The sequence below is a fragment of the Hermetia illucens genome, chromosome 4, assembly GCF_905115235.1.
Source record: "Hermetia illucens chromosome 4, iHerIll2.2.curated.20191125, whole genome shotgun sequence".
In the NCBI taxonomy this organism is placed as follows: Eukaryota; Metazoa; Arthropoda; class Insecta; order Diptera; family Stratiomyidae; genus Hermetia; species Hermetia illucens.
This window is the reverse complement of record NC_051852.1, coordinates 37,396,647-37,423,487: the sequence shown is the minus strand read 5'-3', so window position 1 is coordinate 37,423,487 and position 26,841 is coordinate 37,396,647. Positions and strand designations below refer to the sequence as shown.

The window sequence follows — 26,841 nt, the reverse complement described above, 5'->3', positions numbered from 1 at the left end:
GGGCGAATATTAGATATTTTCATGCATGGGTTGCTTTGAGATCAAAAGGCACGCTTGTGGCTAGCGCCGTGGTAGGGCGAAAGTGAAGGAGACACGAAGAAGTGAAAATAGTCTTGAAATAGGATTCAGACCAGGAAATGTGTCACGTTTCAATTTCGGAAAGTTACCACCACCATCATGAAGAAGCGTAAGTCTAGAATACGGTCCAATTTCAACAACTGAGCCAGCACAAATTGTTCCTCATCAAATGCTAATTCAATTTTCGAAAGTTTTCATCGGATAAATTAAGCTAATCGACAAATATTGGTGATCAAAGACAGTAGAAAGTGGTGTCGAAAGCGGTTCTCGAACGAATTCTAGCAACAACACAAACTTCAATTAGAAAACCATCCACCTGCCAAGTACAGTAACCATTTACGGTCAATCCGACATTCCTAATGATGTCTCCGCGACAGATTACAAGCAATCATAGCGCCTTAAATGCCAACCTACTTACTGACCCACTGTAACCTATAAAACGCGAAATTAACAATAAAACCCGATGACCGAATCATTCTGAAGGTTAACAGCAAATTCACCAATAATCCGATCTCAATTATCATCGACATCATCGAGTTAAGCTTTAATTAATTCGCGGGTGCGCACGAATGATTTGCCACAGTGAATGATGCTGGGATATTGTGGACCCATGACCAGTAGTGCTAGTTGGCATTGGTACACACAGTAGCTCCTACGGACTGGCACCTACCACACACGCCCTGAGACTCCTCCATCGTCGGACCCACCTTGCAGTCAAGCGTCTTACCAGCTGTCTGAGATGTCCATTAAATCGAGGATAATTGACCATTCGCGTCCGACAAACCAACAACACCAGCAGCCGCCAACAACCTAACAACATCTCGTAAAAATTAATTCGCATCAACGTTGAGTGCTTGGCGCGTTTGGTCTCTGAGACGTTCAGTGTCGAGCCAACATCTGAAGTATGGAATGAATGTTTCTGGAGCATATTTGAGGTGTTTGATGGAAGTTTACAATCTGTTACAAAATAGAATGAGGGATTATTTGAAATTGACATGCCCTCTGCAGAGCTTTAGAACAGAGAAGCTTTTCGATTATAGACCATCGAAGACTGGAGGGCCCCATTACGAGCTCACAATTTACGAAAAAAGTACGACCCAAACGGTTACTAATTGAATCCAAGCTTATCAGTCACACTAATAACCAGGTGACGCCACCCAAGAAGGGAGAAGCTGATAAGTTAAGCAAGGGAACCAAACCCAAACCTTCAACAAGGATCACAACAATTAAACATCCTTGATCGGAAAGAAAGAAGCATGAGGCTGGAATATGAGACATTAGGAAGAAAACAAGCCGCAGTGATGCAGGAGCCAAGTGGTATCTGCGCTTCCTAAAGGAGCTTAGAATTAGAATTGGGATTTGAGGGCCAAGCAGTGCACTGCAGGATAGACTGACGCGGAACATAGCTTCCTGAGGCCAACTTATCTCTCTCTGAGGATGAGGTGTCTCTCCTCTGGGGCGGTGCGTGGCTTTTCTGGGGGCAAGCCTCTCGTCTACCAAGTCCGTTAGTAAGTGGTGATAGCCACACTCTGTACGAGGTGACTCTACTATTAACAAAACGCTACGGATCTAGACTGAGGAGTTGAAAAACATCTCCCCCAATCCAGGGTGTTATGCCGACTGGATAGTTTGTAGTCGTAGTTGTAGTCCTCACTGATACCGGGTCGCCTCAGTGAGTAAGTTAGACCTTACCGTGCTACAGGGAGCTATGGCACGGCAGACCTCCTACCCCCATACTCGTGGGAATCAAATGAGTACAAGCAACAAAGAAAAGAAAACGAAAACCAACAAAGCGGTCAGAGGTGAAGGCAGGACTCATGAAGCCCGCCATTAGCTATGCTAGTGCGGTCAAGGGCATTCGACTGGCCATACTGCCAAAAATGTTTCCCGAGCAAATACTCACTCGTGAGAAGCAGGAAACCATTGAGGACCTTGTCATCAGCCAGATGTGCAAGGGATGGACTTCGAAACTTGTGTTCACCGGGATACGCTTTCGACAAGGCCTTATACTGGTGGACTGGGCGACAGAGGACACTGCACAGTGGATTACAACCATAGTTCCTAGATTGCTATGCTGGGAAGGGGTGGAACTGTCAACATGTGCTGGGGATGATATACCAGGAGCCCACACGGTGACAGTTTTTCTGTCAAAAGCCGCAACAATAGAAGACCTTATGCGGCTCCTAATCGCCCAGAATGAAGATCTCCATACCCGACTATGGAGAGTCTTCAGAAGCAAGGTGGAGGGCAAGGGTAAACTCCTCACGATCGGGGGAGATGACCGATCCCTGGAGGCAATCAAACGTCGGAGTTGAAATATCAACTTCCGATTTGGCAACAAACCCGTGGATGTGCACAGGGAAAAGCCGAGGAAAGATACCTCGGAGGAGACACCGGGTGAAAAGCATACCGAGGTCCCCGAAGAAGTCTCGAAAACCATAGAGGTGGGAAGGACTGGATCAACCAGGCGATACTCCGACAGTGGAGAAGAACTCCAAACAATAACGGAGCCAATGGCCAGCACTAAGATAGCCCAGATAAACCTCCACCATGCGAAAGCTGCATCTTCTCTCTCAAATTGCAAGGAGAACATTGGAATAGTGCTGGCTCAGGAGCCCTGGGTGTACCGGGGGCAGATTCGCCGTCTGCAAGGAGGAAGCATGCAGGTAATTTGGGACCCCTCTTGTGAAAAACGAAGAGCTTGAATAATTCTTAAACGTAATTTAAAATACATATGTCTTTCAGAGTTCTTAACCGGGGACCTTGTGGCTCATCCAAGCACTAGAGAGGAGCACTAGAGAGCCAGTCGTGGCATCGGGATACTTCCCAGGAGACGAAATCCGGGCTCCACCGGAACAAGTCGCAAAATTGGCAAAGAATTGTGAGGCAACGCCCTTGTCAACGCCAACGCCCACCACGAAGTCTGGGTAAGTAGCGCCACCAATCGTAGAGCTGAATACCTTCTTGAATTTATTTTTAGCAATAAGTTAGAAATATATAACTTAGCGAACACTCCAACATTTGTGACTAGCACTAGACAGGAGGTAGGAATAGGAAATACTCTAATGAACGGAATGGTCAGAAATTGGAGGGTGTCGGATGAACCCTCTATGTCTGATCACAGGATAATCAGATTCGAATGCTTCTCGGCCTTATGGCTAAGATCAAAGTGTAGTTGAGCTGACAGGAAAGTTTTGGGGGTTTAACGTGAGTACCTACCGTGTAGGCATAATTCCACGGTCCTCTTCGAACACGGATTGATGTTGGGACCACAATCAAAGCCCCGCTATGAAAGCACAGCGGTCCTGGTTTATACTGAGTGCAGGCTCAGCATTCATACCAGTGGATGCGAGGCTTATCTAACACCTCTGCCGCAACTAAGGGGTACGGCACCTGAGTTGTACAGCGCAACTCCACGCTTGAGCACCGAGGAGCTCTGCCCGCGATGTAGGCATAACCACAACCACCATGAGATTCCCACTAGGGGGCCAACCGCAAATAACCGGGCCGAGAACACATCCTCCAGGAATTCTCCTGGAGCATATGCTCTCAGAGGCTCATCCCGGTTTCCATAGTACCAGATAACCTCCGGTGAGGCTTCGTGGCCAAAGCCACTTCAGATGAGTCCTTTGCAGACTCAGGTCTGATCGCCCTCCTCAAGTACGTGAGGACGAGTTGTGCTGACAGTTAAGCCCTTGAGTGTTTAACGTAGGTACCTGTCGTGGAGACTTAATCCCATGGTCTTCTTAAGACACGGATTGATTTTGTGACCACAATCAGAGCCCCGCTGAGACAAGCAACAACCGTACCAGTCTGTACCAAGTGCATAGCTTAGCATTCGTACTGGTGGATGCAAGAATTACCTAAATCTCTACCGAACTATGGAGTGCGGCACCCGTGTTGATACGCAACACCACGTCGAGGCCCGAAGGTCTCTTCTCGCTTGAACATAACCACAACCACCATGAAACTCCCACTAGGGGGGCCAACCGCAAATAACGGAGCTGTCCTCACATACAACAGGAGTTCACCCGAAGTATGTGAGTCCAGGGGCTTTCCCGGTTCCCATGGTACCAGTATACCCCTGGTAAGGTTTCGTGACCAATTTGCCACTTCAGATGAGTCCCCGTGCAGACTCGGGTCTGATCGCCCTGATTAGGCCTTTGGAGCATTCGCCTACTGAATCACGGCCGGCAAACCAAAGTAATTACAGCGTCTCCCGGTGCCACCACTATGGAGGTTCTCCTCGACCACTTGGTTTTGGTTTGGCCGATAGGGTTGCCGCCCCATCTTCCTCGCCGCCACCTCTGAGCACCAGTTGCGCGGACAGGTGGAACTGCTCCAAATGTCGACAATGATTGTGGAAGTGGAGGATGAGCAAATTCTACAGTTCAAATCCGTTCGCCATCTATCCTTTGCGGCTCGACGGTTGGTAAGCAAAGTCAACATCATTAACGCAACAGAAGTGTTCGATATCCTGTGTACGTTCGTTACGGATTTTAGCAAGTCGATACAGATCTCTCTCGCCATCCTGAGTGTCCAGTTTATCGTAAAGATTCTTGTAACGGTTCGCTCGGGTAACAGCGACTGCTTTCTTTGCTTCCCGGTTGGCATTCTTCTAAATTTGCCAATTGGCCGGTATTGTATCGTCGAGAAATTTATGGTAGAGGCGTTTCTTTTCACGGACCTTCATTTCAACATCATCATTCCAAAGCCAAGTATCTCGGTTGATGTACCACTTACCGGGCTTGGTGACCCCGAGTGTTGCAGAGGCCGTTTTGTGGATCGTGTCTTTCATTTGGTTCCATGATTCTTCCACATTCGTAATGGTCGGCAATCGGATAAGTGAAATCGTTTCTTCTTTCTTCTCACCAAATCGCCACCATTTAATGCGTCGCGGGCTAGTGCGTTCCCCACACTGTTTTATCGGTGGCTTAATGCGTAGGACAGCAATCAACGGCCAATGTTGAGGTGCGATGGTCTCATAGGGAACGACTTTGCAATCAGTGACAGTGGTTAAATGTTGGTGTCTTATGAGAATATAGTCGATTTACGTTTTACTGTTCCCAATATAAAATGTAGGAAAATGAGATAATCGTTTAATGAATCATGTATTAGTACAAGGTCATGGGTGTCCGCAAAATCGATTATACGATCGCCAACCTCATGCGGCCTATTCCGATAGCAGATTGCTATATATTAAAGCAATGCACTGGTTAACGATCCTTAATTTACTTCTAGGAATATAAAGTTTCGAAGAAGTATACAAAGAGCAGGATAATAGAAAGTTTGGCGCAAATCGTGATATGATCAACAAAATTATAGTACCAGAAATATCCTGTGAATTGCAACCTAGTACTTCGAGGATTGGATCTTAGGATCTACTTGATGTCGGAGCGGAACGAGGTAGCGTCTGACTAGTTGCCCCTTTTTATTTTCGAAGCTTGGGTGCTAAGCTCAAAACGAGGAGTCCGTGGACGAAAATAAGAGGGAGTAAGTTGTTTTCCATTTGGTTCGGTCCGACATCAAGGGGATGCGGACTTAGGATCCCTCAATTCTCAAACAAAATATCTCAGCTCTGATCAAGATTTGGCCCAGAATATTGACTTATTTACGCTCAATATAATTCCCAGTCATGTCGTGTTTTGCGAATTATCTAATGGAGCGTTTAACATTTACGAACCGCTTCGGCCACGTTATTCTCAGGGCAAAGATGAGGCAATCTCTGCCCTCTGGTACGAAACCGCAAACTCATCTTGGCTTTTTATTTCATAGTATGTCAGCTTCATCGCAACATATTTTCAATGAGAGCCTATTGCAAGCTGTGAACTATTGGACAATCACTATAGAGGCTCGGTCAATGCAATAAATGGAAAGAATTTTGTAAAATTCCGAAATACCTGCTTCATAGTTTCTTACATAAACAAACTACAAGGCCGTTCATAACTGAAACACTAAGCTTCCAGTTTCCGATTTGTTTAATTTAATGATAGAAGACATAGACGGTACCGCATTATCTACTTCGGGTTTTCTTTTATGAACAACAAAATTCTAAGCAAGTGTTTTCCATTGTGGCAGAACATCAGCATTAGCTGCCTTTCGAGGTTGAGTTTCCTTTCCGGCAATCTAACATTTTACAAATGTTTAAGTACTCTAGATGTTCTACTTTCCAGTTTCAATTAACGAATAGTCTACTGGCTCCAAATATGTCTATGGAACGATTCTAATCATTGAAAAAAACATTCTATAATGTGGTCCCTCTGGAGGTATAAACATTAGAAACATTCTCATTCTGGAAAATATGAATATTGAATTGAGTTCTTCTAATATTTTAGATACAATCGAGTTCTTCTTAGATCTGCATATGTTAAACCAACGAAAGATTCAACTCATAAATAAAGCAACACCGACACGAATAGCAGATTCTGCAAGGAAATTTGCCGGAAGGCACCATGCAGGGCCTTTTTGCTCACTCTTTTTTTGGTTGAATACTCCAAAACCTATTATTAGGTCACCAACTCTGCACTTAATAATCGTGTATCTTTCTGTGACAGAGTATATGAAGAAAACTTCTGAGGCACACCCGTGAACAATTTTGTCTCCCTGCAAGCTGGCTGATCCCTAGTTTAATCGAAGATAGTCTAGTTTTTTCATGATACCCATACCATGCCGCGCTTACAAGCGGTCATGCCACATTTTTTGTTATTACTCTTCATCACCGACAAACTCAGATACAAGTATCTACAGAAATGCTGACAGAAGGTGCTAAAATTCGCTGACGAGAGACTTTTCCCAGTGTTGTTTGCGTTCCGTGTCCACTGCCAGCAAAAAATGCATAGTCGGTCAACTGGTTGCAAACGCATAGGTGCGAAACAGTTAGTTATGTAACTAGAAACCGCATACTCAGTGGGCGATTTGGAGACAATCTTAAGACATGCCAAATGCATTAAAAGACTTGCGCGTCATCTTGACTTTGTTGCTGGTGTTCGTCGGCTCCCTATAAATCTTCTGAACTAGAAATGTGCGCATAGATGCTCCTGGTTAGCTCAGGAGATGAAAACTAGAAAATATTGCAACGCAATGCGGAACAGGTATGACGCACGAACTGCCTTGTGCACTCAAATCTGCCGGTCCACTGTGCACCAATATATCAGATTGCAGATACTTGGATGGATTAAGATGATCCCAATTGCCCGCTCGTTCTCCACCCTCCTTCACTACTCCTGATGAACTTTTCAGAAATTTTTATGTGACACAAACTTGTCTACATCTCATCTCTAGTTTTTGCGCACCACGAAGATTTGCTTTCAATGAGCGCAAGACTGTTTGCTGTTTGTCGTGGTTTCCGCGACATTTAAAAATGTCATTTTGGTTAGTACCACAGGCCTCGACTGAGGTGGAGAATTCATTGAAGTCGCTGAGTAATGTGCACCTCACGCGTCGGGAAGATCTCATGTTTCCACTGAGAATGGCTTTTTGTAGTTTTCATTCTTCGCTATTATGGGCCACATAATAACTTCTGCGGCTGCGAAATAATTCAATATGATTGCGGATATATCGTGGTGAATAAATTATTGATTTGTAATCTCTGCAACCACAAAAGTTAAGATAGATTCTTTTAGCGGTTACACGAACGAAAAGAGTTTTACAGCTTTCTTTGAAGAAAATATAGAGGTCTGTACCGATATTAGTTTAAGTCAAGTCCGGACCTCACAGCAACGCAATGAAAAGCGGAAAACAAGGGCGCCTTAGAGATCATAAAATGATAATGAACATGGGTGTGATGCGTATTATCCATCTGGTTATTTTGAATTTGAAAATCCCAAAATGGAGTCCGTAAAGGAAAGTACAGAAACTGTTTGGAGACGGAAACAGGCCGGGAATAAATCACTCAAGAAGTTTATAAATATCAGAGCCGCCAACGTGTAAGTTTCGTAGTAAAAGGGAAGCAAATTTCTCATGTTGTCTGGAGTCACTGCAAATTTTCCGGAGTGATCTAAATATAAACGCATCCAGTACACATCAGACGGAGCGGTAACGACTCATTACAGCATTGGATACGCTTCTAAGTATTAATCCTGTCGTCTTTTCCTTATTATTTTCATTTCAACGTATGTCTAGATCTACACATAGACAACAAGGCTTTAATACAGATATCTGCCGGGTAGAAGAATAGCTATTTTTAGAGCGCAAATGAAGTTGGTTGACGACCTCTAAAAAACTGCAAAAATTGCTTCTCAATTTCTTAGATATTTCATTTACAAAATGGCCCACATCACTAGCCCATTCTTTGTCTATCTTTTTAAACACTGTCTTCTAGATGTCCAGTTTAAAAATGCGCGGAACTCTCCAACCCCCAAATCAACCATCTAAACGTTTTGGTTTTTATAAAAAAGATAACCGCTACATGTTTGACCCCAAAGTACAGCAAAAAAAATCAGGTAACGATACCAAGCCGAACATTAGGGTGCCCCGAAGATCACAACTGACAAAAAATAAACATCGAAAGGTAAAACCCAACAACAGTACGTCTGAGACGTTAAAGCGGACATCAGTAGCATAGAAATCAATCATTCAAGCAACTACGCTATTTAAAAGAAAGCCTGAGTCGGAGGAAATTTTCAAGAACGCTCAGAGTAGATCTGAGCCTTCGTCAGCAGAAGCGAAGAAGAGGGAAGTAATGAATATCTGGCCACAAGGAGGAAACGCTATCAAGAAATCAAGCATGAACCTAAGAGGGAAGCCTTGGGTAGAGACTTGATGTTAGCTACCCTTCCCAAACATATGCCAACTAAAACTAATATCTAACGCTGGAGCACTGGCATCTAAGCAAGTAAGCATCTACGACGGGATTCCCAGGATATCAATCACTCGCATCTGGTTAACGAAGATCCACATGGATAAGGACAAGCTCCTCCAATCCCTGCACCTTCAAAGCCCCCGAGTTCCCATGGACGACTGGATAGTTATCAAGGAGGAGGAACCCCAGACGAACAGCCAACCTTTCCTGGTCCGTATAGAGAGAAGAGTGCCTGGAGGCACTGGAAAAGGTGGACTATAAAGTGCGGTTCGGAGTCAGGAATGTAAAAGCGAAAGTGTTCCGCTCTGCAAAACCAGACGACGACCTGGATCCAATCGACATCGCCAATGAGGAGATGAGGATCGACTATCCGACGGGGACTGGCGAACAGATCATGCCGAGGGTAATGCAGATAAGTCTGTAGTACTCGAAGCGAAATAATCTGCTAATCGGAGACGACCGCACCATCAAACGGCTCCAAAGCAAATATTATATTTTATTCAGATACAGAAAACATATATCCTCGTGCTTTTCTGCGTGGTCAAAGTAGAGCAAGCGAGGGCAGAGAACATGCATATTTCCTCTGCTTATATGGCTCATGACCGATTAGCTCCGCTAGAAGATCTGCAATATTTGACGACCACCATAGTAACAAAGGGAGCCAACCTGCGCCAGTTCAAGTTATACGCTTTAGGGCAGCTCGGAAATCAACGAAAAAATGAATGATTCTTTAATTATATTAATAATAAAAGTCTTTCGGTGTGTAACAGGGGCAATACACTAACCTTTCATTTTCCCATCTCGGAGAACTGTGACGGTTGCGAGAAGGTCCTTGATATCATCCTACTAACCGACTATGGGATTTTCAGGGTGGAGAACTGAAGAGTGTCTCACCAGAGATACTTCTCAGATCATAGTTAGATACATTTCAATCTAGATTTCGCTGCAGAGGTCTCTAAATCTTTCAGGGACCCCAGGGGGATCGAGGATTATCAGGAACAAACACTCCGGCGCGCAAATTGGCACGACAGACGAACTGAAGCCAAAGGTTGGGGCTCTACAAAATGCATTCGATATCGCCTTTAAAGTCTCGTGCCTTCCTAAATACAGCAAAAAGATACTGCCAAGGTGCTGAACAGGGAGACCTTCAACATCTGCTGCGGGCATAAATATTGGCAGCCATATAAGAACTGCCTGAGGAAGTACAAGTCGGCCATCAAGACTGGCAAGAGGCGGTCTTGGTTGGACTATTGTCAGAACATTGAAACCAACAGCGAATTTACAAGGCTCAATAAGATTCTGTCTAAGGGAGAAAGACTCCTGGACGGAATCTTGTGGTGAATCCTTGGAACTGCTGGTTCAGACCCACTTTTCCGCCAGCGAGGATTGTGACTTAAACCCTTGCTTGGAGGGTATGCAGTCGTGCGAGACCATCAAATCGGTAATTACCGAGGATAGGATCGACTCGGCTATAAATAGCTTCTTCGCGTATAACTCTCAGGATCCAGATGGCATAATGCCAATCATGCTACACAAGCAGGAAATGGTTCTGCCGTGGCTTGTTGGGATTTACAAGAACTGTATCTCTTTGGAATACGTACCACAATATTGGACACGCGCACGACTGGTTTTCATACCGAAAGCGAACAGGTGCAGCCATGATTCCGCGAAGGACTTTCGACCAATCAGCCTCACCTCTTCCGTGTTGAAGACCCCAGAGCGCGTCCTGGTCATCCACTTAAGGACGATTATGGAGAGAACGAATTTCTCCCAGCATGCCTACCTCAAAGGCAAATCCACAGAAACCGCTCTGCACGAGGTAATTGGCACGGATGGGCGGTCATTGCAGTACAAGCAGTATACCCTAGTGGCATTCTTGAATATAGAGGGAGCACTCAACAATGTTAATACCAACGCCATCAAGGAAGCCGTGACCAGTATTGGATTGTAGGGATATCTTGCACATTGGATAATATCGATCCTAGGAACCAGGATATTCCAGCCGAATTTGGGAACCAGCCACTTGACCAGAGCTGTCAACAGAGGCCCGCCCAAGGGTGGCGCCACCTCTTCCGTGCTCTGGTTAATAGTGTTGGAAATTTCGCGAAAATTGGACAGGAGCGGGGTAGAGGTAATGCCGTATGCCGAGGACTTGGTAATATTAATGTCAGGAATGTGAAAGGTGTGCCTATGAGCCGCAAGATGCGGACTTGACATAAAGTGAACCAAAACGGAACTGATGCTAATCGCCACCAAGGCAAGGGAAGCGGAATTTCACCTACCGCGACTGAATGAACACAAATTGATCCTTTCCCCCAATGTAAAGTATCTGAGTGTAATCCAGGATCCAAAATTAAATTGGAAATTGAACAAAGAACTGCGACTTACGAGGGCCTTCCATGCCTGCCACCTTTGCCAAGGATGATTCTATGGATGTACACAGTTGTGAAGCGTCCCATCCTAACATATGGCGCCGTGTTGCAAGGCTATGACACAGTCTGCGGATCAAAGATGGTCTGTGGAGTTGGCGCGGGGGTTTTCTCGAATACACACAGTGTATCCGAGTCTTATGGTCTGTCAGGTTCCGCCAATGTCTTCAAGTACTGGCGACACCGGAAGCCTGTCGAGGCACGATCCGAGTCCCAAAAGTAACATAGCGATTCTGACCCCCATCCAAGAGGGTATTAAGGCCTTGTACTCAACGACGACATTCTCCAGGCTGATGGGGTAATGCAAAAGCATTCTGAACAGTCTGGGCGGCACGCTCAAGGTCATCCTCCTCTGGGTTCCTGGTCATAGGAACATAGAGAGGAATGAACGGGCTTATGGATTGGCCAGGCAGGACTCTGCCCTTGACAGTCCTTCGCTGGGTACAGCCTGTGCTCCGCTTGCGACTGTCAAAGGACCGGAGATGTGAAGGCTCACCACCAACGTCAAACCAAGGAGGATTTGGCCCGCTTATAGCAAAACCCGATCGCGAGAGCTCCTGTGCCAGGCGCGTGCAAATGCCTACAAGATTACGGTAGGCTGCCCGGGGCACTGGCCCATAGGGGATCATGCCGCCAACTCCAACATACCCTAAAATTCACATTGCCGAAGTTGCGGAAAAGAGAGGAACACCCTCAGGCACTTCCTTTGCAATTGCCCGGCTCTAGCTAAAGTCAGCTGAAGGGTGGGAGAGCTGCTTTCCTTCGTGAATGCTACGAACTGACTTTGAAGATATGAGCCGGCCGGACACTACATCCTCGCTCTCATAACAGCAATCACAGTCTTAGGAATTTGTGGCATCAAAACAGCGCACCACAGCGATAATTAGGCTCCTCGGAGCGACAACTGATACCTACCTACCTACTGGAGAAATGTGTGATGGAGAATACAAAGGAATGGTTCAGGACCGCAGTCCCTGAATTGCTAGGCTGAAAGGAAGTCCACACGTAGTTGTGGTGGGTTTTGGAAACAAAATGGAGAGAAAAAAATTGCTCACGATCTAGGTGGATGACCAGTTGCAGAAGGGAATACACCAGCGTACGCGCTTAGGAATAAATATGTAAAGATTATTGCTGAGGACACATCAGGTATAAAGTGTGTGGAGATAGTTTGGGATACCTCTTCCAAAGAATAAGAACTTACATCATCCTAAAATCTAATTTAAAGTGTATACATCTTTCAGAATTCCTGGAGCGCCAAGAACACTACAATGTAATCGAGACATTGAATTTCTTTCCAGGTGGCAACATTCGGATTCCACAGCACAAATCTATAGACTGATGAAGAATCGAGAGAGGAAAACTCTACTAATATACTTCCGATTGACTGCAATGCCAATTTACAGAATGAAGTTTGGGGAAGTAGAGGTGCCAACCGAAGAGGTGACCGACAGACATTTGAAGACTTCAACCGGACAAGGCAAACCGTGGACTGATCAAGATATAAAAACGTACTTCGAAATAGATTGTCTCAAGCCCATTTGAGAGAGACCGAGTCATTACGGTCTGAATGACCGTGTAACACTTAGGCGCCTAAGGAAATATGTGGAGTAAACTCCACAAGAAATAATGGCATCTACTATTAAGTTAAAAATCAGTTTCACCTTGAGGTAGTGACTTCCCTGTGGGCTCGTTAGTTTACAATTCACTCAAAGTATTCCCTGGTTACCCTGAAAGTCGACTAGAAGGTATTAGGATGTGTAGGGTAGCAGCCTGAAAATCTCGAAACTTCTTTAAGTTTCTATCGGTTACGACCTTTTGCTTTGGATAGCGGTTTATTATTGGCTTCTTGAATGTGCAAGCGCTCATTGAAGACGATATCGAGGCTAACTTTGTTCAGATTCAGCAATACAGACTGGACATTCCGGAGTTAATCGAGATAAGACGAGACTCTGTGAAGTACATTTCTCCTTCTTTCGGCACTGTGTTATTGTACCGCATCCGGTAATCGCGTCTTCATTTCCTAGCAACCAATACCAGACAGAATATTAACCGCTAGATTCCGATCCAGAATGAGGAAGGACCTCAACAGTACAATGTTACACGTTCTACGAGCAACTTAATGCAGTCCAGGAGAGACTTTCTAAAAACTACATTGCGACAAATATGATGGATAATTTGAATGCCAAAGCTGGTTCCAATAACCACTGTGGGATTGTAATGTCAATAGGAAAAGGTTAATGGCTTTGTGGTTTCTGCCGCTTCATTTTTAGCGGCACATTATCCGAGCACAAAGTCTACCGTAAGATCAGTTGGGTTTGAACTAATCTGCAAGGCCCTTTCTACAAGATCAGCTGTATCATAACAAACAGTAGATTGAGAAATTCTCTTCTGGTTGTATGAAACAAGAAAATCTCTGACGTTTGCCACCGGCCTATCCGGATTGGCCACAATTAATGGTTGTTCAAATTCACTTGCGGATTGTCTCCACATCTGCTCGCAGGGTTGAGGAACGTCAACCCGCGAACTCAACATAGTCCGCTTTCAGGATTAAGCTGTCGTTCGGTACTCCGAAAAGTATCTTGATCGGACGGCTGACATCATGAGCAGTTCGCTGGAATGAATGACTACCACAACTTGAAAGCACAATGACGAACATCGGGTATTAAAGGCTTTTATTGCCGCTATTAGTGGAAACAAATGTGATGTGTTTGAGCTCAAGTATCGGCAGATCTCGGAAAGGGTAGCGTTAGTCAGGGACGAAAATAATGATTGTGGTACCATATCCGACATGACCAAAATCTTTCGATGCCCCGATCAAGAGCGTCATATACGATAATAAGCAGCTTAGCCGTGGAAGCTGCACATTTTGTGGGTGAATTGGCTAGCCACCGTAACTTGCGGATCACTCCTCCAAACTAAAGTGAAATCATCTCAGCCCTCAATGCACTCAAGCTGGGATTGAGGGTCTCCTTGCAAAACTGTTTCTCGTAGCCCTTACAGTCTCTGTAGAACTGCTTCTACCACTTATGTGTAAATACTGGTATACCTTTCCAAATAAATGGAAGAAAGAGATGGTTGTCAGCAGCACTAAAAAGGGTAGTTGCTTTGAGTGCCGCAATTGGTGTGACATTTGCAAGCTCCTTGCCATCGCAAAAACAATTGCTAAAATTATTTTTAAAAACTTGATCGACAGATGCTTAACGACCTCCTACACCGACCACATCAACACCCTTCGGATCATGTTGGAACAGTGTACGGAGTTCAAATTTCAACTGTCTTTCAACGATTTCGGCTTTCAATAGCGCGTTCCGAAAAAACTGGAGCTATTATCAAAGCGACATATAACAGCACACGATGTGACGTGCTGCATGGGGGTAAAACTTCAGAGGAGGGGAGTCCGTCAGAGTTGTATTTTATCACCGATATTGTTTCTTCTTGTTTTCGATGAACTTCTTCATGCTGCCTTGTCCAGGAGACGTAGAGAAGTTCGATAGATTGTGAGATCTTGTTTTAGACACCTCGACTACCCTGATATCTGTTTGTTCTATCAATGGATCGTGGACCTTGGTCAAATGGCTCTGAATTTGGAAAGAGGCAAGTGTAGTTGGGTTGAAAGTAAACAGCAACAAAACCGAGGTTTTTAGTCTGACGGGTAACCGCACTCTCAAATGGGTCCATCAATTTGTACGTGTGGAAAGTGTGGTTACTGTCAACGATATCGAGTATGCCCAGAATGCTGGCTTTCTCTAATTTAAGCGAGAATTCCTACGATATAAGCTGCACATTGCCTAAGCGAAGTAAGATGGTGAGACTCTGCAGAGTACTCCTTTTCTTCTCGGAAAACCAAGCGGTAGCAAACGTGAATCCGGTGTCGGGGTATTTCTAACGGTTGCCACGTTCTATTGTCCGGGGAGTCGGTTTCTGACAGGACTCCGGTCCAGATTGAGAAACATCACAATTGTATAACGCTATGACGAGTACAGAGCTTGCCAGAAGGTCATTTGAGTTTCAATTGCCTGACACCACAACAAACAGTCAGACTAATCACTTTTTCGATTAGCAGTAAATTCAGCAGTTAGCTTCTGAACATGCATAACAAGAGAGGAACTGACATCGACTTCGAAAGGGATCACTATCTAACGGTCGCTTAATTTCGCTTGCGTATCGTGCTCCCCACTTTTCGCAGGGTTAAGCAGCTGCGATCCCTGGGCACTACCTTGCTGATCAGACAAGAGATGCACTGAGTAACCGGCCTAAGAATATTGGTAAGAAGTGGGTCGCCATCAAAAATGGTCTTTTCTCGGGTGGTCCGCAGGTCGGCGGCGTGACGTGCTTGAACTCCGATACCGTTTGAAATCGCGGGAAATCCAACGTAGTGTCTGAGCTGACAAAAGGGAATTCGTTATTACGCTAGTCAGAGAAGTGGAAGTTGCCGCAGAACGCAATGATTTCAGAAAAGTATGCTGCATCACGAAAGAACTTACACGTGGTCATACATTTTTCAATGGTCTGAGAAGAAGGTCGACATTTGAAGTTATTTACCTCTGCACCTGCAATTACTGCTGATCTGTAACTTCCGTTACAATCTTGGGAATTCGCGACCTTTCCTAGAGAATAAAAGAAGGGAATGATGATTAAAATTCCAAAAAGGCACACCCGTTTTGAATGTGACAATTGGAGGGATATCTGCGTTTTATCTGACTTCGCAACGCATCAAAGAACACCTCGAAAAATTGATCGACACCGAGCAGACGTGGAGGTATTTAATGGACTATTACATCTTTCCTCAAACATCTTGACTACGCCAATGACCTCTGTTTGCTATTTCGCCCGCTTGGCCCTGGCCTTGGCCAAATGGCTCCGGATTTGGAAGGAGAAGTGAGTAGGTTTGGACTGAAGACAAATAAAAACAAAACCAAGATTCTCAGTCTCACGACTCCAGGGTACTTTCTCTATCTGCATTAATGGGCAGAATATCGAAGGCATCGGTCAATTTGTATATCTAGAAAGTGTTGTTTCTGCCAGCGCTCGAACCGAACTGGATATTTCCCGAGTTTGAGATTCTGTATTTCTAGATGGGAATAGCAGATGGAAAGTATGAAGAACTTGTTTGGCGCACAAGCCTGTCACTCGTTTCATTCGTTCATCGTTCATTCTGTAGTGTGTTTAGTTAGCGTTACCACCACGGTCGATCCTCAAATCCTTTTCTGAATAAGAATATGCAGGATCGAAAGCGGAATAATGATTTGCGCATTTTCTCATGGAACGTGCACTCCCTGTATAAACCGAATGCTTCTCAACCCGATACCCTGTCCCAATATAGCTCTGAAGTAACAGCGTTGCAAGAGATGCGTTGGAGAGGGGTCAGTTTCCTTGAGAAAAGCCACTTCATCATACATATAGCGGCCATCCAGTAAGCCAAATGTAGGAGTAGGTTTCCTAGTCAATCAAAAAAAGAAACCTGCTGTTATCGGCTTTGAAAACATAAGCGGAAGGCTATACACTCTGCATTCGTAAGGCAAATTTAGAAATTAACGTTCACGGCTCTACAGATGAGACTGCAGAGTCTTCTACGAGGCAGTAGAACGAACCCTCGAAGCTTATCCCATGTATAGTATCAAAATCATACTTAGAGATTTTAACAGTCAAGTAGGAACGGAGCCCGTATTCAGGCGATACGTAACATACACATGGGTCTCTCCAGACGGGACCACTTTCAACTAAATTTTGCGCAGATTTCATCGTCATAGCTGCTATCGGTTTTGATTTTCGATCCTCAATAGGAGAAATTATCAACAGTCTCAAAGTTGTAGTCTCCTATCTTTATTGTTTTCGTTTGGCCAGTGCGATTCGATGTTGTTGGTTCTCTCAGCCTTGATGATTGTCAGAACATATAGAGGGACCAATATACTCGGATCACTATCTCGTTGATATCTCGGGCTCGAATTATAACACCGTCTAGAACCGCTCTGACATTCAGGTGAGAGTCAAAGCTGGAACCATCTACATGAACTCGAGAAGTATAGTAATAACTTCATCCACATCGAGCAAGCGGCGCGAGATCTTGGACTGCAAAAATCACAACCGGTAACAGCTATGACGATGAAATCCGCGCACGGTTGTTGACTGCAACCGAGCCTATTTAGTCTACAAAAACTGTTTCGTTCGAAACGTCTTACCATTGGGTTAAAGCTCTTACTGTGCAAAACAATGATCTTGCCAGTCCTAATGTATTCCTCGGCCGCGTTGGAGAGAAAAATCCTCCGAAGAATGTTTGGTCCCCTACATGAGGATGGATGATTCCGTAGTCTCTTATGAGCCATCCCCCGACCGTCTGGTTGTAGATAAAATTCGGCTCAACAGGGTCGGTGAGCGGGTCACCTAATAGGTATGGGTGAAGGTGATCCAAACCGAGAGTCTATAAGTCTATCTATAATAGAAAAAGAAGAAGTGGCAGAACATGCCTCAGATGGAGCGAAGACGTAGGGCAGACAGCTTTTAAGGATATCAAATTGGTGGACCTCGGCGCAAAACCCGGATGTCTACAGTTCCTTACTAAGGCAGGCCTAGACCAGATACCAGCTGTTGCACCGTTGATGGTAATGATAATGAAGATGTGAGCGTGAAAGCGTGTCGAGCCATATTCTGCTGGTAAAATCAAGAGAACGTTGTCCGTCATGATTAATATTTCCATCAAACCTGTGGTTGCCTGTTATCCCCCGATGTATAATCTCTTTAGCGACTTGGCTGGTTAAGTCTCCAAGCAATATTTTAAAATCATGTTGAGGCAGCGAACCATAAAGCAGCTCTAGGTAGTTCTAAAAACTATCCTTCATTAGACCATGAGCGTTGATGAGCTACACCTTGAAATTTTGGTCTCTATTCGGAACCCATACAATTATTCGTTGATGTATCAGAATTCTATAGATTCAAATTAGTATCAACTATTTATAAATGTGACCCTAGGCTCCTGGTTTCCCGAAAGTTTCCCCTCTCCTGAAGATTGGATTCACTACCAAGGAGCTTCGTCGCCAGAATTCCAAGGATATTTAATTTCTAGTTTTCCACCGGTTGTAATAGGGCTTGTATTGCCACTTGTCTGCACAGGGATCGAAGTTCCCATGGAATTATCCGGGTTTCTTTGGCAAGATCATTGTCGTTTCGTCTATCTAATCCGAGGTCTTGTATTACGTTTCTAAACAGATGTTTTTTTGATGAGTTGTTGGCTCGTTGACCGACCTCTTAACCTGGAGGAACAGATCAATGTTTGTTGACCTCCTTAATAAAGTAGTGAGATCAAATAGGATCCAGCAGGATGAAGTTATTCCAGCTATGCTAAGCGTCAGCTATCATTTCCCTAATATCTGCAAATTTCACTGAGGATAGTATTAAATACAGACTGGCAGACCTGAACGGGCAAAATTCGCCACTTATTTAGTTTACCATTATGAGAGAGATATTGTTCACCTCGTGCTAATTGCTAGCGGGATTACATATTGGGAGTGCAATTTTCCAGTCGGAAGTTCGTCACAGCACGAAAAGGAGGATTCTGGGCTGCAGAAGCAATGCGTGGAAACGTCGGCACTACGACATTTCAAACCATAACATATTCAGTGTCAATAATTTCTGTTTCTGCTTCGCTCGAAACATCTCAGGGTCAAAGCTCTTACTGTACAAGGCAATGATCTTGCCAGTCCTCATGTATTCCTCGGAGACTTGGGTTCTTAGCAAAAAGAATTGCGAACTCTTGGCCGCATTCGAGAGAAGAATCCTCTGAAGAATTGTTGGCCCCCTACATGAGGATGGACGATTTCGTAGCCTACATAACGACGAAATCTATGAGCAATACCATGACCGTAAAATTGTGGCTAAAATCCGGCTCAATAGGTTACGGTGGGCGGGTCACTTAATCCGTATGGATGAGGATGATCCAGATGGGAAAGTCTATAAGGGCAATATCTATGGTAGGAAAAGAAGACGAGGCAGACCCTGCCTGAGATAGAGCGATGACGTAGGTCAGATTGGTGGACCTCGGCACAAAACTGGGATGCCTGGAGTTCCTTATTAAGGCAGGCCTAGACCGGATAACGATTGTTGCGCCGTTGATGATGATGAATAATTTCTTAGTTAGAACCCACATCTCTCTAATTTCTTATGATATTTCTAACGTCCTTTATCAGTTTGTGAAAGTTGACGGACCTCTCCCTTAAAGCCCATTTAAAAATTGCCACGGTCATCCCGGAGGAATGGTGCGTATTTCACCAAGGTGATGGCCACAGGGGGAAGAAGATAAAAAGAGAAGAGAAAACGAAAAAAGGAGGATGACCCCCACTATTGTTCAACGCTGTTGGAAGGCGGAGTGACCACTGCGATTTTTCAAACTGGTTTGAAACAGAGAATCTTCCGCTTGGAAGCGCTGATCGACAAGGAGCTCATAAGTGGTGGGGTATCGACCGAAAGGTTTACAAAGCGGCGAAACGCAAAGAACTAGTCCAAAGGGGTTGTTTCGAAACAGGCTACTTTCAGATGGCCGCTGGACGTAATACTGTAAAATCAAACGAAAAACAATTGAGTGTCATGCGACCACCTATTGGGTGCATGAGATGAGGATACCATTGGCTTTTCCTCAATATTGTGAATATTTGATTGTAAGATTCCATTTTAATGTATGAATGGAAATCCTATAGGAAACGGCGATCCATAACACTTAGTCAGTCCACTGGGGAAGAAAAGTCTATTCTTTACACATCAGAACTGACCCAATTTCTTCCAATTCTGAGCAAAATGCTAGTAAAAAAGTGAAGGTACTTACGTTGCCTGCCGCACTCATGGTTATCCAAAAATCTGTTCGTTACTAATATAATCCCAAATGGTAATCCAATCATGCGATACTCCGTTTCGTTTTCGGTAGTTATCATTCACAAGACACAAGTTTGCACCAATTCCACTTGCACAAAAAATGACCTTCCCCGCAATTGCACAAAAACAATTGAAACTCTGCAAGCGCGACCTTGCCACTAGCCAAGAAACGGTCAAACACAGAAACACTGACTCAGATCTAGTTTTTAATGCACTTATTGTCCGTAGACACAAAACAAACGAAAAAAAATATTTTTGGGAACACAATAGGCGAATTAGTGACGAGGCGGTCTTAAGCCGCAGAGGAAACAAAACTCACAAACGCAACACTACACGCAGGTGGAAATTCGACTAATTAATTGAGTGATTTGAACGGGCGCAAAGGAAAATTCACATTTGTCGTTAGTAATTAGGTTGCATTCCCGAATCCCGCAAAGCTGGGACGGAGGCGGCGTCACCGTTTGTTTACAACTGCACTTTGCAAATTGCCGGCTGGAATGCTTTGTAATAATTACACGAAAATAATCAGCAAAACTTTCCCGTGAAATTGCGACAGCTTCGTTGCACTATAAATTACGATTCGATGCATTTTAATTACCGGAAAACTTCCCATAGATGCGGAGTTTTCATATTTTCCTAGATCGCGTCACAATGACGCTACTAAATTGTTGCGATGAAAAGTGCGCGCCAATAAGTTTAATTTGAAGGAACACCGCGCGGACCAAGTACAATCCTCGACCAGCTTTACCGAAATTTGGAATTAAACTGGTGTCGCCGGCAGCGCATAATAACAATCAGCGGAGCCAGCTCCATGCTCGGCTGGTGATGTTGCTTGAGTTTCGCTTGTTGCAGAATTCGAGTTGCATAACTTTGGGACTACGCCAGCAGCCCATGATTTACCGTTCGCTGATCAGCGTTCGTTCCTTATCCCCAACATTTACCTGGGCTAAGAAAGCATTCAAGTCGCGTGCTCATCCGTTTGGGGCCATTAAATCTTGTTTGGGTTCGATATGAGACTCATGTTGCCAGTAGCATATGCATCTGTTCGGTTTTGATAAGGAAGCTTGATCTCTCAGCAGTGTCCATGCTGTTTGGTTCGAATATCAACTAAGTATAATACGATCAAGTTTAGAAATGGTTTGAATATTTGGCGAAAGAAACTTGAAAAGAACCATATTTTTAAATGTTGCAAAGTACTATCAGGTTGGGGACTCCGCTTAGCAACATCGTAGCTGGTTTCCGCATACCATAAACACACTTATTAGGGAATTCCCCAAATTTGAATGTCGAACTATGGTTATAAAAGTAATCACAGGCGTACCTCAACTTATCACGTTAATTGGTTCCATGAAAATACAGGGTGCGGCAGCATAACTTCCTTTTTTCAAAACTCAATAAAAACTATTGTATGCATCGGAAAATATTTATTTATTTTTTATAATGTACGTACATGTCTAAAGTTTTTATTTACATTGTTTTGAAGATCAAATCTGTTTGGAGACGTCCCCCATTCTCCATACATTGCGTAAACCGATTTCTAGCGTTTGTCATGACTTTTGTTAGCATAGCAGGTGTTATGTTGGCAATTTCTTCTTGGATGTTGGTCTTCAAATCTTGTAGGCTTCTTGGACGGTTCACATAAACACGGGATTTCAAAAAACCCCATAGAAAAAAATCACAAGGGGACAGATCGGGAGAGCGTGCCGGCCATTCCAAATCGCCTCTAATTGAGATAAGGTGCTCTGGAAAGTGTTCCCTCAAAACAGCCATCGATGCTCCTGAAGTGTGTGCTGTTGCACCGTTTTGTTGGAACCAAGTGTCCCCCAAATCCAAATTTTCTAGCCGTTGGAAAAAAAAATTCTGTAGCATGTTTACATACCGGTCCGAATTCACTGTCACTGTAACCTCATTTTCCTCAAACAACCAGGGACCAATAATTTTAGCTGAGGAAATTGCACACCACACTGTGACTTTGGGTGAATGCAAAGGCTTTTGATGCAATTCTCGAGGGTTGGTGTCAGCCCAGTAGCGCATGTTTTGTTTGTTAACCGACCCACACAAATGAAAATGGGCTTCATCGCTAAAAAAAACAATAGCACCCTCGGGAACGACATCAAGAAGAAGCTCACACGCGTTCATCCGAGAATTGAAGTCACGTTCTGAAAGTTCCTGCACTATCGTCATCTTACAGGTATGAAAATGAAGATCGTCACGGAGAATTCTTCTCACAGAACGATCGGATAGTCCAAGGGTAGACGCGTGTTTGCGCGCAGAATGCCGTGGCGATCGCAACATTGACGCTCTCACTGCTTGAATGTTCTCAGGTGATCTAACGGGCCGAGGGACTCCAGTTCTTTCTTTCGCCGCACTTGCAGTTTGTCTGAATGTAGTGACCCATGTAATAATTTATTTGCGGTCTGGGACGGGAGCCAACGGGGCTAAATTAAAGCGATTCCGAAATGCACACTGTCTTGCAATAACCGAACATCCGCTTGAAAAGTAAAGCTCAACGGCAAAGGCACGCTCCTCACTATTCCAACGCATCATGGCGACTGAACTGTGTCGGGACAAAACTTTACAGTATCCCCTCTTGAACGAGACCACTAGCGCTCCGCTATGACATCCACTAACTGAGTGGTGCGCATTTTAAAAAAGGAAGTTATGCTGCCGCACCCTGTACGTTATAAGTCGAAAATGTGATAAGTCGAAGCGTAAGAAGTGCACGTTTGTATGCATAGGGTAAAGAAGAGTAGAATTCTTTTCGTTAATTGTCCGTTGTTGTTTATGAAGTACCAAAACTAACATTTCGCATAAAGCACCTATTAAGAATCAATTCACAATACATACAAAAATGTAAACGTTTTTAGTTTATACTATCAAAATAAAGAGGATTTATTAGAAAATATTATAAAAGTACACATGATTACCGCTGTTAATCATTTGGAGAAAAATCCACATATCGGTCGGCCAGAAGTCTATTGAAGCAGGATGTTCCAGGGGCTGCCCACAGGGAGGGGTTCTCTCTCCACTTTTATGGCTCTTGGTAATTGATACCCTGTTGTGGCTCCTGGAGGACAAAAAAGTCTTCGCGCAAGCATTTGCGGACGACCTAGCCGTAATAATTACCGGCAAGTTTGCGGACACAGTATGTGACCGTCTGAATGCAACTCTGCATGCAATCCACAGCTGGTGCCTGCACAATGGAATCACGGTGAACGCTAGGAAGACTGGACTAGTTATATTCACTAGAAACGTCAGGTGGAGCAGCTATACGCTACCCACCTTAGCAGGGGCGGAAATCCAACGGACACAAACAGTCAAGTACTTAGGAGTACATTTGGACTCCAAGTTAACCTGGAAGCATCATATCCAGGAACAATATCAGAAATCCTGCATTTTGCTTTGGTGCTGTAGGAATGCGATAGGTAATACCTGAGGACTTTCACCCAAACGGATATACTGGATGTATACATCCATAATAAAACCTATTTTGATTCATGCATGCATCGTCTGGTAGCCAAGACTGAACTTTGCTAACAGCAGGAAGCTGCTAACGCAGATTTGGCTGCCTAAGTATTACTGGAGCAAAGAGTACTACCCCGACTGCGGCACTTGAAGCTATCCTAAATTTATCCCCCATTCACTTGGAGGTGAAACGGAAAGCAGCCAACGACGAATATAGACTCGACACCATTGGGGCGGCCAATCACCCGGTCATGCGTCTGTACACTGTCATAATCACAGAAAGAGAAAAATGGTCGACAAGTGGCCATGAGTCTTTTCAGATTACAGACCTAATAATCTTCACCGACCGGTTAGTCATGGAAGCTGGATCGGGCGCAGGGGTGTTCTCGGAGAATCCGATTACCCCTCGGAAAAATGACGACCATATTCCAGGCGGAGATATATGCCATTTCATTGGCAGCAGAAGAATGTCTGCGACAAAAATGGAGGGGTCGCACCATTCGAATCAGTTCCGACAGTCGGCCAGCATTATCAGCACTAAATGGCAACAACATATTAAGCCAGTTGGTGTGGAGTTGTCATCAGGTGCTGCTGAAACTTGGCCGACTGAGCGGAACATTCCTGATGTGGGTGCCGGGGCACTCTAACATCGCCGGTAATAAGGAGGCTGGCAGACTGGCTCGCCGAGGGTCTGGATCCACAATGGTGGGGCCAGAACCAGCTCCTGGAATCCGACCATCTACTGTAAAGTCTAATCTGAAGGGTGAAATTGCAAGGATTCAAGCAATCGAGTGGAGAAATTTGGACTCTTGCCGGCAAGCGAAAATCCTTGTGAAAGAGTCTAGAGCGGCATTTCTGTTGTCCCTTAAGAACTGGGACATGAAAACCCTAGTAGGGCTTTTAACGGGACACTGCTCCTTAAACTACCATATGGAAAAGATTGGGGTAGTGGTTTCGGCTATGTGCAGCCAATGTGAGGAGGAAGAGGAGACGGCCCTGCACTTTTTATGCAGCTGCCCGGCATCCTCAGATCTCAGACGAAGACACCTTGGCAAGGTTTTCTTCAATGAAGAATCTGCACACTCTCCGCCTCAGATTTGCTAAAGCATCCAAACACCGTAGGCGGGAAGCCATTGAATAGGCAACTTACGGGGATAGTACAATGGGCCTAACATTGACCTCAGTACTCGGAGCTGCGAATCCCCCCAGTAAACTAAACTAACCAACTAACACATGATTATAAAAGTACACATGTACAATTCCCGATAACATTCAACACTTCTACTTATTGAAAAGGACACCGTCTGTCTTCTTCCATTGTCTCAATCATCCTCCATATACTCCAACGCCTTCTCAATGTGTTCTAAAAATTTGGAAATTTTTTTGGTTGGAAACTCTTTTTCTCCCTCGTCTAAATGTTGTTGTACCAATTCTGTGTCATCTGTTACAATATTCAACAATTCTTCGTTGGAAAGTGGCACTGCAGGAGAATTAATTACGTGAAATATATCCCCTTCATCGATTTCGTCAAAGCCTATTGTTTTCGCAATATCTTCTTTGTTGATTTCAGAATCGTTGTCGATATCAATGCCAGAAGGAGACTCAACTGCTTCTGGCCAGATTTTACCCCAGGCTATGCTCATTGTGCCATTAGCTACCTCTTTCCAAGCTTTGATATTTCAGCCTTGAGAATATCAAGATTTTCCCAGATTTCTTTAATTGATAATTGCCTATCTTTATCCAATGCTATTATATCGTCTAAATGTTCCACCAACTGCAAGCCTGAAAGTTCGACGCAGATAGTATGCTTTAAAAGTAGCAATTACACCTTGGTCCGCCTTCATCAATAATACTTTTAAGCATGTCGGGTCCAAAGAACTTCAGACAGATCAGCTTGACTTTATTCTTGCTGAAAGGTTTGGAGAGACTGGTGGAGCGTCACATTCGTGGAAACGCACTTAGGTCACACCCATTTAGTGAAAACCAACATGCTTACCAACGTGGAAAGTTCTGTGAGTCTGCTCTTCATTCTTTGGTCACAAAGATAGAGGATGCAACTTTGAATGGTGAGGACGCGATGGGGGTGTTCGTGGACATTGAAGGGGCTTTTGACTGTGTGCCTTTTCAAAAACTTTGTGATGTCGCCAGAGCGCATGGTATTGATGATGCTTTAATTAGGTGGATCCATGATATGCTACTTGACTGCAGAAGCAACGAAGGGCTGCCCCCAAGGAGGTGTGCTTTCGTCACTTCTGTGGGGAATGCTGATCGACTCACTTCTACTTTTTCTTCAGCCTTTGTCCCGTTCAAAAGCGGGGTCGGCTCGTCGTGATCGGCTTCGCCATTTGGCTCTATCGAATGCCTGATCTGGGTGCAATCTCGAGGCTTTCAAATCCCCATCCAGCGTATCAAGCCACCGTTGCTTAGGTCTGCCTTTTGGTCGTTTACCATCGACTTCGATGTTCAGACCAATCTTTGCAAGTGAATTCTCGACTCACTACTATGCGAAATGCAATATTTGCCAATACACGCTCAAGCTTATGCTGATGATGTGGCTGTGCTTGCTGTTGATCGGGATCTTGGAACGGTGTGGAGGAATATACAACGTGTCGTTGATTTGATAGACAGCTGGTGCCTCAGACATTGTCTGTCAGTTAATCAAAATAAAACCACAATGGTTTTATTCACAAAAAGGAGAAAACTGGATGGACTTTGCCTCCCTGAGATGAGGGGTACTACCCTTCAACTCTCCGAAGAAGTGAAATATCTGGGAGTCACTTTAGATAAAAAACTTCTTTGGAACAAACATGTAGAGGTAAAGATGAAACGAGCTGTGGCGGAATGAAAATTTATCCAGTCTCAGGAAGCTGACGAGGGAAGTCTTCAACATTTGCTACAGGCACAAATACTGGCAGCCAAATACGGACTGCCTGAAGACGTACAAATTGGGCACCAAGATTGCCAGGAAGTGGTTTTGGTTGGACTATGGCCAGAACATTGAAAGTACCCGCGAAACTTCAAGACTCAATAAGATAGTAAGATAAGGAACGTAGGAGCCCATTCTTTCATAAAAAGTCACAGGGCTCCTGGATGGAATTTTGTACTGAGACCGATGAGCTGCTAGTTCAGACGCGCTTTCCCGTCATCGAGGAAGACTGTGAGTCATAACTTTGCTTTGGGGGTATGCAGTCCTAGTCGCGGCCAGTCGGT

The 26,841-nt window shown here is 44.5% G+C and overlaps 1 protein-coding gene across 1 annotated transcript in view; it reads right to left on the bottom strand.

Moving 5' to 3' along the window:
* LOC119655183 (cytospin-A-like) overlaps nt 1-20,592 on the bottom strand; it is a 498,871-nt gene extending 478,279 nt beyond the window's left edge. Inside the window, exon 1 of the mRNA XM_038060941.1 lies at nt 20,120-20,592. Within this exon, the coding sequence (XP_037916869.1) occupies nt 20,120-20,137 (18 nt within the window). The 5' untranslated portion in view covers nt 20,138-20,592. The remainder of the gene's footprint in view (nt 1-20,119) is intronic.
* Nucleotides 20,593-26,841: the final 6,249 nt, after the last annotated feature.